General features: G+C 47.8%; 5 protein-coding genes across 5 annotated transcripts; 3 read left to right on the forward strand and 2 right to left on the reverse strand.

The window, feature by feature from the left end:
• Positions 1-56: 56 nt before the first annotated feature.
• DFJ58DRAFT_665759 (Tubulin/FtsZ, GTPase domain-containing protein) lies at positions 57-1,944 on the forward strand (the record flags this gene model as incomplete). The annotated part of the gene is made up of 9 exons (XM_041382524.1): positions 57-105; positions 163-329; positions 386-568; positions 628-918; positions 975-1,130; positions 1,184-1,330; positions 1,390-1,551; positions 1,611-1,726; positions 1,782-1,944. The coding sequence occupies 9 exons, from the start codon at positions 57-59 to the stop codon at positions 1,942-1,944; spliced, it is 1,434 nt and encodes a 477-aa protein (XP_041239994.1).
• On the reverse strand, positions 1,782-2,856 carry DFJ58DRAFT_855104 (multi protein bridging factor 1-domain-containing protein; the record flags this gene model as incomplete). The annotated part of the gene is made up of 6 exons (XM_041393885.1): positions 1,782-2,179; positions 2,234-2,396; positions 2,446-2,528; positions 2,586-2,655; positions 2,708-2,709; positions 2,769-2,856. 6 exons carry the CDS (start codon positions 2,854-2,856, stop codon positions 2,136-2,138), a joined length of 450 nt encoding a protein of 149 aa, XP_041239995.1. The 3' UTR covers positions 1,782-2,135.
• Positions 2,857-3,031: 175 nt separating this feature from the next.
• Positions 3,032-4,957, forward strand: DFJ58DRAFT_806007 (uncharacterized protein). The gene is made up of 3 exons (XM_041391144.1): positions 3,032-3,109; positions 3,165-3,476; positions 3,531-4,957. The coding sequence occupies exons 2-3, from the start codon at positions 3,255-3,257 to the stop codon at positions 4,851-4,853; spliced, it is 1,545 nt and encodes a 514-aa protein (XP_041239996.1). The 5' UTR covers positions 3,032-3,109; positions 3,165-3,254; the 3' UTR covers positions 4,854-4,957.
• Positions 4,958-5,666: 709 nt separating this feature from the next.
• Positions 5,667-7,236, forward strand: DFJ58DRAFT_731988 (uncharacterized protein; the record flags this gene model as incomplete). Its single annotated transcript, XM_041386121.1, has 3 exons — positions 5,667-5,888; positions 5,940-5,956; positions 6,048-7,236. The coding sequence occupies 3 exons, from the start codon at positions 5,667-5,669 to the stop codon at positions 7,234-7,236; spliced, it is 1,428 nt and encodes a 475-aa protein (XP_041239997.1).
• An 81-nt stretch (positions 7,237-7,317) lies between these two features.
• On the reverse strand, positions 7,318-8,760 carry DFJ58DRAFT_907526 (nucleolus protein; the record flags this gene model as incomplete). The annotated part of the gene is made up of 5 exons (XM_041395067.1): positions 7,318-7,599; positions 7,671-7,729; positions 7,786-7,991; positions 8,056-8,373; positions 8,714-8,760. The coding sequence occupies 5 exons, from the start codon at positions 8,758-8,760 to the stop codon at positions 7,369-7,371; spliced, it is 861 nt and encodes a 286-aa protein (XP_041239998.1). The 3' UTR covers positions 7,318-7,368.
• Positions 8,761-13,986: the final 5,226 nt, after the last annotated feature.

Consider the following 13,986-nt stretch of genomic DNA (forward strand, 5'->3'; position numbering starts at 1 on the left):
CCAGATGCGCGTCACGCGTAAATTTGATGCAATCTTGAACGCGTCCCGCGTCCATCATGCCTCGTGAAATAGTAACAGTCCAGCTCGGACAATGTGGCAATCAAGGTGAGCTCTCGAAGCCCGTTCAAACTTCAAGTATTCTGATCTAGCGACTGAAAAAAGTGGGCGCTGTATACTGGCAACGCCTCTGTGCTGAACACGGGATCAACAAAGAAGGTATCCTCGAGGAATGGGCGACCGAAGGCGGGGACCGCAAAGATGTCTTCTTCTACCAGGCAGATGACGAGCATTATATTCCACGCGCGATCCTGGTCGACCTCGAGCCTCGCGTACGTGCTCCTACGATGCGTTGCAACTGATCTCTTAACTATGTAGCATTGTCTAGGTCATCAACAACATCCTCACCTCACCGTGGGCGAATTTGTACAACCCAGAAAACATTTTTATGTCGAAAGATGGAGGTGGCGCTGGAAATAACTGGGCGCATGGGTATGCTTCTGGGGAGAGACTGTACGAGGAGGTCATGGAAATGATTGACCGAGAAGCTGAGGGAAGCGACTCTCTGGAGGTGAGCATCGGCTTCTGCTTCGCCTTGGTCTTCGTAGATCTTCATGAGCTGTCTTACAGGGCTTCATGCTTATGCATTCAATAGCAGGCGGCACGGGCTCAGGATTCGGTTCCTTCATCCTCGAGCGCTTGAATGATAAGTTTCCTAAAAAGCTCATCCAAACATACTCTGTTTTCCCGAACGCCAATGAGGGTGATGTTGTGGTGCAGCCTTACAATTCTCTCCTTACCCTTAAGCGTCTAACAAACCACGCTGACTCGGTCGTTGTCCTGGATAACGGCGCACTGGCGCGAATATCGGCAGATCGGCTGCACGTCCAGACGCCTACTTTTGACCAGACAAATCAGCTCGTGAGTGCACAAACAGAGTGATATTGTTTGATTGCTCAGCCTGATTACTACCAAAGGTCTCTACAGTTATGGCTGCGAGTACGCAGACACTTCGATATCCAGGATATATGAACAACGACCTTGTGGGTATAATAGCCTCACTCATACCAACGCCTCGATGCCACTTCCTCATGACCTCGTACACGCCCTTCACAAGTGATCAAATCGACAAGGTTCCTATCCTCAGTCTCTGGTGCACAAATTCACTTATCTCCTGTATCATCAGGCAAAACCAATTCGTAGAACAACTGTCCTTGACGTCATGCGGCGTTTGCTTCAGCCCAAGAACCGCATGGTGTCCACAACACCAAGCAAAACGGCCTGCTACATCTCGATTTTGAATATCATCCAAGGAGATGTCGACCCAACTGACGTACGACTCTTACCATTTGTTGTTCATTTGACGCTCTGCTCACTCAGTCTGGCATGTAGGTGCACCAATCGCTTCTGCGGATACGAGAACGCCAACTTGCGAACTTTATACCTTGGGGACCAGCATCGATACAAGTTGCTTTGACACGTCGTTCGCCATATGTAACGACAAATCACCGTGTCAGTGGACTCATGCTTGCTAACCACACAAGTATTGCTTCGGTAAAAAGACATTTGTGTATGTCTTCACTTGATGCTAAAACTTGTTTTTCTTTCTGTAGCTATTCAAGCGGATGCTCGACCAGTTTGACCGGCTACGCAAACGAAATGCATTTTTGGAGCAATACAAGAAAGAGAAGATGTTCGAGAACGGACTGGAAGAATTTGATGATGCGAGGTGAGTGACTCTCGAAGTCTACGACCAGGGACTTGACTTACTGGTGGCCCATCAGAGCGACTGCTGAGGAGCTGCTCAAAGAGTACAAGGCTTGTGAGAGTGCAGATTATATAACTTATGTAAGTTCTTTCCGTTCGCCGTTCATCATGTCTGCGCTCATGTCAAGAGATACAGGGAGCGCCAGACGCAGAACAGGGCTCATAATTGTTTCGCAGTGAAGTTCATGTATAACATTCCCTTGTTGCTCGGTAGCTGCTTTTATTTTCCTTCGATTTCCATTACGCTCAGAATTGCAAACGATGTCCAGTACAATATTGCGAAAGGATCTAGTGATGACAGGCAGAACTATATATGTGATAGCAATTCACACCGGTATATGTCGATCTAATGCGACGACGGAGGGGTCAAATTACGACTTTTTCGGCCCCTCCAGCTTCTTTCCAATATCCGCACCTGTAAATGCACGTTATTTCCGAATGCTGCTTAAAATGGGACGTCTGTGCTCACCACGAAGCTTGACACCCAGAATCCTCTCGAACTTGCCGAGGACCTGAGGATTAGGGATAGCCTTTCCGGATTCATAGTCCTGTATTACAGAAGGCTTCTCGTTCGTCTTCTGGGCCAGGTCTTTCTGAGTGAACTGCTTCTCCATGCGAGCAGTTTGGATAGCCTGCGTGCTGTGTTAGCGCTCACGTGATGGACCACGAGTCAGTACCGACCTTGCCGACACTTGCATTGACTTTCGGTGGAGGAGCGACTTCGTTCTCGCGGTCAAGTTTGGCAATGCGTTGGTGATCTGGCCCTGCATGCACACAGTCAGTAATTCGTGTGATACTGACTGACTTGTTTAAAGACGTACCTGGACGGGCTTTGTTCCCACCGGCGGTGACCTTCTTGTCTGTAGCAACGACAGCCCCTGTTCTGCGCGCCTTTTGAGATTGTCAGTCAAATATATTTGATCTGGAAGTGAAGGAGACATACGGCTAAAATTTACGTTCGTCAAACATGTATTTCAAGTACAAATGACTGTACCATTACTCACCATTTAGGTCCGACGCATTGCGGGCAACTTTTGGGGCTTTAGCCTTGAATCCGATGACGGTCTTGCTGTCCCAGTCGAGGTTGCTCATTATATTATGGCTTTCGTGCAAAGTGGGAGTTGAAAGGAAGCGATGGTCTATGCCGTAGACGGTGGGTTTGTGGCGAACAACTGATTGCGGCACTGCGCTTATTCATAATGATCACGTTGTCACAGCTTGTCACAGTCCGAGTCACGATATTACTCGTAAAGTGAGCGAAGACCGGCACACTAGGCACAGCCTGGTACAGCTGTGTCTCCAGATCTGAAATTTGTGTTGAGTCACTCAGACTCGTCTGTTAGTAGTAAGTGACTAATAATTGGATATGCTTACCATTTATTTAACTCATTCTGTTGTAGCCGGATCCGACGCCGCAGAGATTTTCGTCCTGAAGAGATTTAGAACACTAGCGACTGCTTGAGCTTTGTTACCTGTCTGTTGGAACAAAGATGCACCGTTGGATCCCGGAAGTTGTGCGGGTTATCTTTGAATATATCTATGATCCTATCCGCGAAGAAGAGGATATTGAGGGTCGCGTCACGATGGCCGGTTTAGCAAGAACGTGTCGAACATTTAAAGACCCTGCCCTAGACGTCCTATGGGCTCAGCTCGACTCTTTGGATGCATTCGTCCTCTGTTCTGGTGGGAGCCGAGATCGCTGGAACCAATCAGTGAGTGGGTCATCATTATACGCCCTTCCATAATCACTCAGAATCTGCACTTAGATTTGGGACTGTCCATTGTATGATGCGGACTGGCGCACTCTGGCGCGTTATGCAAAACGCGTCCGCACGCTGACAATTTCACCTTATTCAGAGACATGGCATAGCAGTACTATGCGACTTCTGAATTGTTTTCCTCTTCCGGGACCCTTTCTTCCGAATCTCACAAAGTTGAATTGGCTGTCCAACAATGAGGAATACTTTCCTTTCTTGCATTGTTTCTGCGGACCTAATCTTAAGACCCTGAAGCTTTCTCCTGTCTGGTGGGATGTCAGCAAGTGTGTTGCTGTCGCTTCGCTTGCACCATCATGTCCTTCGCTCGAGGAATTTTTATGCCCAGACGCAGATGATTTTTCGGTGCACGCAATCAGCGAGGCAGTTTTGGGCTGGAGCAAGCTTCGAATGCTGCAGGTCGGTCCTATGGATGAGCAGGCTTTGGCGCACGCAGCCTCTTTACAAACGCTTCAAGAGTTGCATTTCTCTGCTTCATCAGATCCCAGATCCTCCATGTTGGAATTTTGCACCCCCCATGCCCTGGTAGCGATCTCAGTCCCCACACCTTCTTTCTTTCAAGCATTCATGCAAAACGTCCATTTCTCAATTCAACGCCTGGTAATTCATTGCTCCCTCTACGATGACTCCTTCCCCGAACATTTCTTCTCGCACTTACAAGCGTGCCTGGTGCATCCTGGGGAACTTACACGGCTCGCGCTGCTTGTGAACAGGATATCAGACGAGGATGCTAGCAACGAATCGATTGTGCTCAACTCTCGCATGTTGCATCCACTCTTATCATTCAAGGGACTCGGTCACTTAGATCTTGGGCATTCGTGCACCGCACATATTGACGATACCTTTCTCAAGGAAATAGCCCTGGCTTGTCCACACCTACAGGGACTTTGGTTGGGTGACCAGCATAATTGGCTCACTGTTCCGTTGTTGACCTTTGATGGAGTCACATCTCTCTTGAAGTGCTGCCGCCAGTTGTCTTGTCTCGGCATTTTCTTTGATGCCACTTTCAAAAGTGATACGACGTATGTGGCCTCGGTCGACGCAGTCAGTCCAAGAATTACAGAATTTCTTGTTGGGACATCCCCCATCGGTGATCCTGTGAAGGTCACAGCAGTACTGTCGTTTCTATTTCCGAGTGTAACTCGCATAAATCATTCCATTCCCAGCAAATTCCCTGTCGAGCTTCAGGAAAGAAGGGAAAAATGGGAGACAGTAAACATGTGGTTGGAAACATTTGTCTCGGCCCGGAAGGAAAGTAGGCAACAAGGCTGGTTGGAGGGGAAGGCAGAGGTTAAAGCGGATACAGTAGCGTAAATTTATATCAATTCCATCATTCTTTTTGTATCCTATAGCCAGTTCGGTAGTGTTATAGATCACCAGGGCCTTCGCAGAAGGATGTTGAATATTCTTTATCGTTGAACAAACACACTCTCTAATCTTTTTGTAATGGGTTGGCCGTCAGCAAATATTATCATGACTCGATCACTGGCATTAGGATTATAAAAATACTTCTATAGCCTTGCCGACAAGCATTCTGCTTCCGATCATTATATTCACCAAGGAGCCCACGGTCGTTCCCACCTTTCCCGTACAACCATTACACCTTCTTCCACTTGACCTCGGTGACAAAATTCATGAGACCGGAGTTCAATTGTCAAAAGTCAAGCTTCAAGGATCGGGGATCACCGCACGTGAAAACGGAAGCTAATCAGAGGATCGGATAGGATTTTAGATTGGCCCTTGTTACTGGAAGCTTGTCGACTCTTTGTCGACTACATAAATCCAATGACAATTTCGCCGTTCTTCGTGAGTTGCTCATTGCGTACTACGTAGTACAAGCTGGGTATTATATCGATCGGGGAATGATTACGTTGTCACGCCTCGGTAACTCGATCAATCATGTCACAGCTATGCAGCAATCAGTGAGTGAGCGCTTGAGCACTGAACGTTTGATTGACTCGGAAATAAGTGTACTTAACAGGAACTGCTACAGGATTTACAGGTCTGAACCGTACGTCGTCATTTATCTGCTCGTAAACGACTAGTAGCGTACTATTCTTACGACTCATTAACGTTTTATCGCAGCAGACACACTTTCATCCTCGTTACTAATTTTTTCGAATAAAGATGCACCACTGGATCCCAGACGTTGCGCAGCTTATATTCGAATTTGTCTACGATCCCATCCGCACAGAAGAGGACCGCGAGGGTCGCGCCACGGTTGTCGGTTTAGCACGAACGTGTCGAGCATTTAAAGACCCTGCCCTGGATGTCTTGTGGGCTCAGCTTCACTCTTTGGATGCACTCGTCCTCTGTTCTGGTGGGAAGCGGGATGGCAATAACAAATTAGTGAGCGAGGCAACGTGTTTTTCTCTCCAGTTACTCAGAACCTGCACTTAGATCTGGGATCGCCCATTGTATGATGCGGACTGGCGCATTCTCGCGCGATATGGAAAACGTGTCCGAACGCTGACAATCTCATCCTCAATCGAATACATGGGACATCAGTACCATGCAACTTCTGAGCTGTTTTCCTGTTCCAGGACCCATCCTTCCCAATCTCACAAAGTTGAATTGGCTCTCCGATCGTGAAGACTTCTTCCCTTTCTTACGTCGTTTCTGTGGGCCCAGTTTGACGGCCCTTAGCTTTTCGCCCATATCGTGGAGTGTCCGCAAGTGTGCCGCTATTGCATCGCTTGCACCATCATGTCCTTTGCTCAAGGAATTCACATGCGTTAACGCAGAGGATTCGTCGATGCAAGCGATCAGCGAGGCAGTCGTGGGTTGGAATGGGCTTCAAGTGTTGCAAGTCGGCCCTTTGGATGAACAAGCTTTGATGCACGCTGGCTCTTTGCAAACGCTTCGAGAGTTGCATTTTTCTGTTTCGGATTTCGGATCCCCGGTGTTAGAATTTTGCTCCCCCCGTGCTGCGATGAAGATCTTAATACCTTCACCATCATCTTTTTATACATTCATCCAAAATATCCATTTCTCGACTCAACGTCTGCACCTTTTCTGCGAACGCTATGATGGAATGTTCCCCGAACTTTTCTTCTCGCGCCTACAAGCGTGCTTCAGGAATCCTGGGGAACTTCTAGAGCTGGGTCTCGTGAAAACGATACACCACAACAGATCAATTATTCTCAGCTCCATCATGTTGCGTCCGCTTGTATCATTCAAGGGACTCAACTACTTAAACCTTGCGGATCTATGCACCTCGCATATTGATGACACCTTCCTTGAGGAGATGGCGGTGTCCTGTCCAAACCTACATGAGCTCTACCTTGGCGATAAGGGTCGCTGGCTCATCGCCCCGCGGGCAACTTTTGATGGAGTTGTATCTCTCTTGAAACACTGCCATCAGCTCTCCTCTCTAGGAATTTTCTTCAGCGCCACTTTCAACAGTGACTTCACAGATGTGCTCCAAGCCGATGCCATCAACCTAAATATCAGGAACTTTTCCGTTGGTGCATCCCCCATCAGTGATCCTATGAACGTCACGGTAGTGCTGTCTTCGTTGATTCCTAATGCAACTTGCATAAATCATTGCGCGCAAGGGAGTGCGGAGCTTCGGGACATGGAGGAAAGGTGGGACACAGTAAATACGTGGTTCAAGTCATTTGTCTCAGCTCGGAAGCACAGTTGGAGGCAAGGCTGGTTGGAGGGGAAGGCTGTAGTCAAGAATGCAATAGCATAAATATTGTTCTTGTATAATATTTTATCAGGTCGGCCCTATGACGATTTGTGTATGCTGTATCAGCGAGTAGGTGAACAGTGGACCAATGAATTTGAACTTTTACGACGCGGCCATCAGCAAAGAGTGCTATGATCATGGCAATAGGATTGCAAAGTTATTTCTATCACCTTGCCTACAGACAGTTTTCTTACGATATTCGTCGAGAGGCTTATGGTCGCTCTCACTTTTCCTGTACAGCCAATACGCCATTTTCCCGCCCTTTTTCCACTTTCGCTGGACCTCGGTCAATCCGAGGGCGTTCATGAGAGATTGAAGATTATCAAAAGTCAAATATCGCGAATTCTCCACGCACGGAAGCGGAAGCTGGTAAGAGGACCAGGTTAGCTCTCATTTGTGGATGCACTAAAGACTTGTGAACCAAGTCAGTTCCTTACCGCAAGGAAGAGTAGGCCGTCTTGGGTTAACATAGAGTGCGCAAGGCATAACATTCGTCCTGAAAGGTAATGTCAAATTGCGGGTAGCACGAGCACTGCACATATGCATATATACCTCGATCTCTTGGGTTCGGAACGAAGTTCACTACCAAGCTCAGGCTGATGATATCCCACTTGCCTCGATTCTCATCTTCATCCATCAACAGAAAATCCTGCTCTACAATAGAGGGATGGCGACTGCGAAGGTCCATGGGTGTGGTATCTATCCATGACATGCATGCTCGATAGTTGTCAGGCTTTAGAGCACCAACTTCCAGAAGCCTGTTTATTGCAGATGTGTCAGAGCCAGTTCAATTGCTCCAATAAAGACATGGCTCTAAAGTACCTCAGCTTCCCTTTGACTTCCCTCTTCCTTAGTCCCATATCAATCAGCCACTGTATGAGTACTTTCTCACTTCCGCCACCGCGGTCATTCCCCTGCCCAATGCTCGACATACGCTGATAGGCCGCTAATCCTCCCAGCTCGTCGATCTCGCGATCTATTTCCCCGAGTGCTTCAGCATTGGCAGAAGAGGCATTTTTCAGCTGTCCCTGTTTTTTCAGCAGGACATGAAACCGTCGGATGACAGTGCGGCTTGAGCTGGGGGTGCTCGATGAGCTCGCTTTGTCAGTGTTCGTTACAGGAATCTTCTTTTTGCGAGTCCTGGGACATGGGTGACGTTAACAAGAAGTTCTTGTGTGCAGTTCTAGCATTAATATTATGATATGGTGGTGCACCAAGATTCTTGATCCCCGACTCCCACGATAGTGGGAGAAGCGTTCTGTCAAACGCAAACGCTAGATTGGTTGTCGCTTACGTGTCTCGGATGACATACGCTGGCTTGCTGACTCAGCGCTTTCACTTGTCTCTAAACTTACTAGACTCCAACTGTCTCTGTGAATCTGTCACGGTGATGGTACGTACTATAACTTAGTCGTGACGGCGGCCCACGTCAACTTAGTACAACGCCTTGCAATGCTCCGAGATTCTCGGGTCAGCAAACCATGCAACTTGAATGATCGCAGTACGCACTATAGTCAACGGTCGCATCCTCGTGCGCGAAATCACGTTTCTGAATGCAGATAGAATATTTTGACGATGCGTAGTCTTTTGCAGTGCGTCGCGTTTTTGTTGGTATGCGGCCGCTATCAAGATAATACTTAATAAACGTTCTTTTTCTGGGTCCTTAGGCTTGTTCCGACACAGCTCAGCGTTTTTGGTAAGCTCGTCCCAATCTATTTCAGTCAGCCATTAAATATTTTCCAGACCCATGATCATGCCTAACAGTTCACTCCAAAAATTGGTAATACAATTATCGGTGATACGCCTCAGTATTGATACATTGATAGTTGATAATGATGCTGTTCAAAGTGGGCGTTCCCGCTTCGATCTGGTCGCCCTGGACCAACGTAGAGGCCCTTTCTTTCGCCGCACGATGTATCCGTCCATTCGAAGAGGTTGAACCTCCCTACAAGGTAACAAGGTCCTTCCGGGGTAGCTTCGTGTTTCAAGTAACAATAATGCATCAAACTTCGAGCTCCAGAAGTTTAATTAGGTGCGTTCTGCGTCTATTACGTAGTCTGGCCAAAGAGTTGACATGCAACATATGTGTCTCGGAATAGAGCATGGCTATTAGTGAAACTACTGCGCCAGGCACCGGAGGCGCAACTATACCTTTTGTCAAGTCGCTCCCAGCCGGTGCATCCAGTGAACTGTGAAACGCTCTATCATGACCATCAAGCCAAGCCTGCAATTCGAATGATATCCCAGTATTAACTCCACTACCTTGATGGGATCACAGCTCGTTCATAAGAGATAAGAAGCTGCATGATGTGTGCATCAAACACATTTTTAAACCTCTGTTCGCATCTATCTTTCCCAACTTGATCTATCTTACCTATCTTGACGCTCTTCTATATCTTGCACTTCACCTTTTGGTATCTATTGGTACTGCGCATCAAGCCACCCGATCGCTACATAACCGTACATAGTGTACTTGACGCGCGTCTCGTCGTCATCCATACCTCAGCATTCTATCATCACTTAAAAACTCACAGAGTCTCAAATGTGCCAGTACTACTAGTGCCACAAGCATAGTGTATTATTGATAATTATATACTTGTAGTACCGCCACAAAACTTGAAGTACTACTTGTTCATTGTTCAAAGTGAGACATGGTGGGGTGTATAAGTCTGAGTGTGGTTTTAGACCCTGCCATCGCATTATCTGCCTTCTCGCCTATTATCACTTGTTCCTCTCTTCATCGTCAATCAGATCTCATGAACAATCAGTGCGCTAAAAGCCTGGATTGAGCAATGAGCAGTACAGTAGGATAACATGAGGAACAGACAAAAATCACAGATGAAAACATTGGTAATGACAATAGGATTATAGATTACCAACTAAGTACCGTTCTTTGTTGGCCAAGTCGAGGATTGGCGCTCGTGCCGCTACGATACTGATATCATTAAACGACTGCGCCTCAAGGCTCAAGTGAACCCTCCATATTTTTTTATATCTATCATCGGAGACCCTATGTCGAACATAGCCCTATACATGGGGGGCTTACTCCCATTCATCTATTGTAGTATCCTCCATATTTATGGATGTGAGCTCTATGTCCTTGTGGAGTACTTGACCATCATGCCAATACATTGGTGAGGGATGGATGTGAACATCAGACCTCGTTGTACCTCTCTCTTGCTTGGCATGTGCAAAGTCATACATGTTGATGAGGAGACAGTTCACCAATATTATACACACTAGTAGAACTAGCGAAGCGAGAGCTCAGTTATGTTAGAGAACAGAACTATATTGACGAAGTACCTAGCAAAGCGAGAGCTAGGTTACATCAGTAAGTGAATATGTGTCGGAAAAAAGTAAATGACCATTATAATGCCGCCGGCTTACGAGGCTGATCACATGCGTCACAAGGTGCCTTGAAAGTGCCTTTTAAGGACGGCGGGAAAAATATAAGGCCCTGTTGATTGGTTTATCAGTATTTTGATGAATCTTATCATGTGACCTTCTCAGATCTCTCGCCCTTGGTCTCGTCCCTGTTATCTGTCGCTCTTTCCTGTACGCGAACGTGTACAAACTGTTTTATATATTGTGTAATAGTCATGGCCCCCGAATTGCTCGAGCAGAGGTAAGTATAATTACACCAAGAAGACACTGACTAGTGGGTCTCAGTGCCCGCATTGCGGCAATATGTACAAAGCTCAAGTGTTAAGACCGTACTCAAGTAGTATCGGATCCGAAGGGCTTCGGCCTCAGCTCGTGCGCTGTGCCCCTTTCCCGAGTCTTGCCCCTTATTTCAGAGAGCTAAAGTATCGCGTATATAGAGTAACGGCCAATCCGGATCGGATCCGGACTAGAAACTAACGGGTGAGGACTGTCCGAAGACAGAGGCGGATATGTAGACTATAGGAATCTATCCTAAGTCTCGGAGTAGACAAGAGTAGCGTACTCAAGTCCGGATGGATAACGGAGGGACTCAGAGTCCAGACGGAATGAGTGCAATCTAAGATGATATTCGAACTGATCTACTACAGCGCATATACAAAGGTTTATATACTACGGATAGCTAACGGAATGATCAATAAGCAAAGGTGCGAGGCTATGTACTGAAAGTATAAGCAAAGTAAGTAAAAGCGGATTCGTAAGTGTAGCGGATCAGTAAGCATAGCGGATCAGTAAGCATAGCGGATCAGTAAGCAAAGCGGAAGTAAAGGATAACCGGTATACCGGTGTACAGGAATACCGAAAGGAGATGAACGATAGTTAGAGTTATATGAACAGGAAATGAAATAAGAATCAAAGCGGATCTGTGGACCGGACGACGGATATGTTCATCGGATCTGGATCGGATCTGAGATCCAGATCATCGGATCTGTAACCGGATATATGGTATATGACAGTATCCCCCCCTTAGGGCCGATCCCTAGAGGCACAAGAATCAGCGATCCGGAACGGATGGTATGAGTGCGAGACAATGGAGAAGCTGATGGGAGAAGTTGCTGAGTTCGGATTCTGACAGATATACGGATGCCAAAGCGTCGCAGGGTGTTCCTTCCTTTCCCTACTTTTTCACTACCACTAGCTTATCTCAACCATGGCTGATAACGGATCCGGCTCTAAGAAGACCGCTAAGCAGACTCTGGCGGATATCCAGGCCGCGCTGGCTGCTGCTGAGGCCGAGGTTCAGAAGGAGGAAGAGGCTGAAAAGCTGAAGCAACAAGCGGAAGAGGCGGAACGGAAGCGCTTGGCAGGGATTAAGAAGATTGAACGGGCTGAGGCCCGAAGGGAAGCGGAGGAGGCTAGGCGCAGGGCTATAGTAGCGGAAATGGTGAGTTATGACTTGTTCTATCGGATCCGTCCCTTATCGGATCCGTAGTCTCGCGCCATCTCAGCGGATAAGGATGGGGCTTGTACCCGCTGCGCTAAGAAGGGTCGGGCCTGTCTGTGGTCCGATGCGGATAGCAATTCCTTGGTAAGTCATCCTTGAATCTTCGGATCCGTGACTCTTAACATTCGGATAGATCAAGGCTTGTAACGCGTGCCGGAAGGACAAGGCTCCTTGTCCCGGACGACCTGGAACCGTTACGGATTCCAAGTCTAAGAAGAGGCAGCGCGCTGCTGAGAACCCATCTCCGAGAGGCAAGGGTAAGAAGCGCCAGCAGAGTCCGACTCCGGATCCGGATATGAAGACGGTAGTAGCGGATGAGGTGGAAGTGGAGTATGATGATCAGGCCTGGGTCGCGGCCGCTAATAGCATTGTAGCGGAACTGGCTCGGACCAACGGATTGCTCCAGCAGAGCATCGGAGCGGCGGAAGGGAGTAGGACTGCTATAGAGCGGATGAATACTAACTTGGAGGCGTTTTTGGAGCAGCAGAGGGAGTTCCAGACCATCCTTCTTGAGGGGATCCGGAATGGAATCCGGATTACAGAGGCGGCTCGTTCTGAGGCCACTGACAAGGACGTTGAATGAATCCGGATCCGGATCCGGATCGGGTGGGGACATGGAGATGGATGGCTGAGGATTTTCGGATCTGCCTTCTCTGCTACTAATGTACTTGTATATCCGCTTTGTATATTCATTGTATAGCAATAGGACCGGGTTTGTCTGGATATGCAGTGTGGAAATCCGAGACTAGATCGGACGCGTTTCCGAGTTCCGTGGCTAGTAGCCATGAAGTCTCTTCGTCTGTTCCTTCGTATCCGGACCATCGGACGAGGTATAAGAGTTGGCATTGTCTTCTACGACGGTCCAGCTTAGAGTCTAGGATTTCGGATATCTCATATTCTGGTTCTCCGTCGACTTCGACCGGAGGTGGAGGAGGCTGGATCCGATTGGGAATTGTGTTCGGAACGGATGGTTCTAGCTGTGAGACGTGGAAGACGGGGTGGACGGATTTCATGGATTCGGGAAGTCGGATGGTAAAGGAATGGGTACCCGGACGGGATATGACTTCAAACGGGACCTAGATTCTTTTCCGAGAGTTTCTTAGACGGACGAGTGGACCGGAAGTACTTAGCCTTGACAAAGACTTGGTCTCCGATATTGATATCCGGAGCAGGTTTCCGTTTGGCGTCCGCAGGTCCTTGATATCTTTCTTGGGCGTGAGCCATTTCTTCTCTAAGGAATTGGTGAAGGTCGTCGAGGTCTATAGCATAGTCGCGAGCGCGGATGGAGGATAGATCGCGTTCCGGATGGACGGATATGTTCGGATGATAACCCTTATTAGCAAAGAAAGGTGATACTCCGGTAGTAGCACTTGGAGCGTTATTGTAGGCAAATTCTGCTAAGGGAAGTAGTTCCGACCAGTTGTCCTGTTGATAATTGCAATATATCCGAAGGTATTGTTCCAGGGTTTGGTTGGCACGCTCGGTTTGTCCATCCCCTTCCGGATGATATCCGGATGTGAAGTGGAGGACCATATCCAATGCTTTTCCTAAGGATCGGAAGAAGTGGGATACAAACTCTGTACCGCGATCCGAGGTGACATGGGACGGAACTCCGTGCTTGGAAAACACATGAAGTAGGAATAGACGAGCGAGATCCGGAGAGGTAATGGTATCGTGAGTCGGAACAAATATTGCTTGTTTGGATAAACGATCTATGATAACGAGGATGGCTGTAAAGCCTGATGAGTCCGGAAGTTGCTCTATGAAATCCATGGATATGGAATTCCAAGGCTTTTCCGGTATGGGTAGTTGCTTGAGCAATCCGTAGGGTTTATGTCTCGGAACCTTGGCTCGGGCGCAGGTAGTGC

This window comes from Suillus subalutaceus (genome assembly GCF_016647625.1).
Source record: "Suillus subalutaceus strain FC151 chromosome Unknown DFJ58scaffold_115, whole genome shotgun sequence".
Lineage (NCBI taxonomy): Eukaryota > Fungi > Basidiomycota > Agaricomycetes > Boletales > Suillaceae > Suillus > Suillus subalutaceus.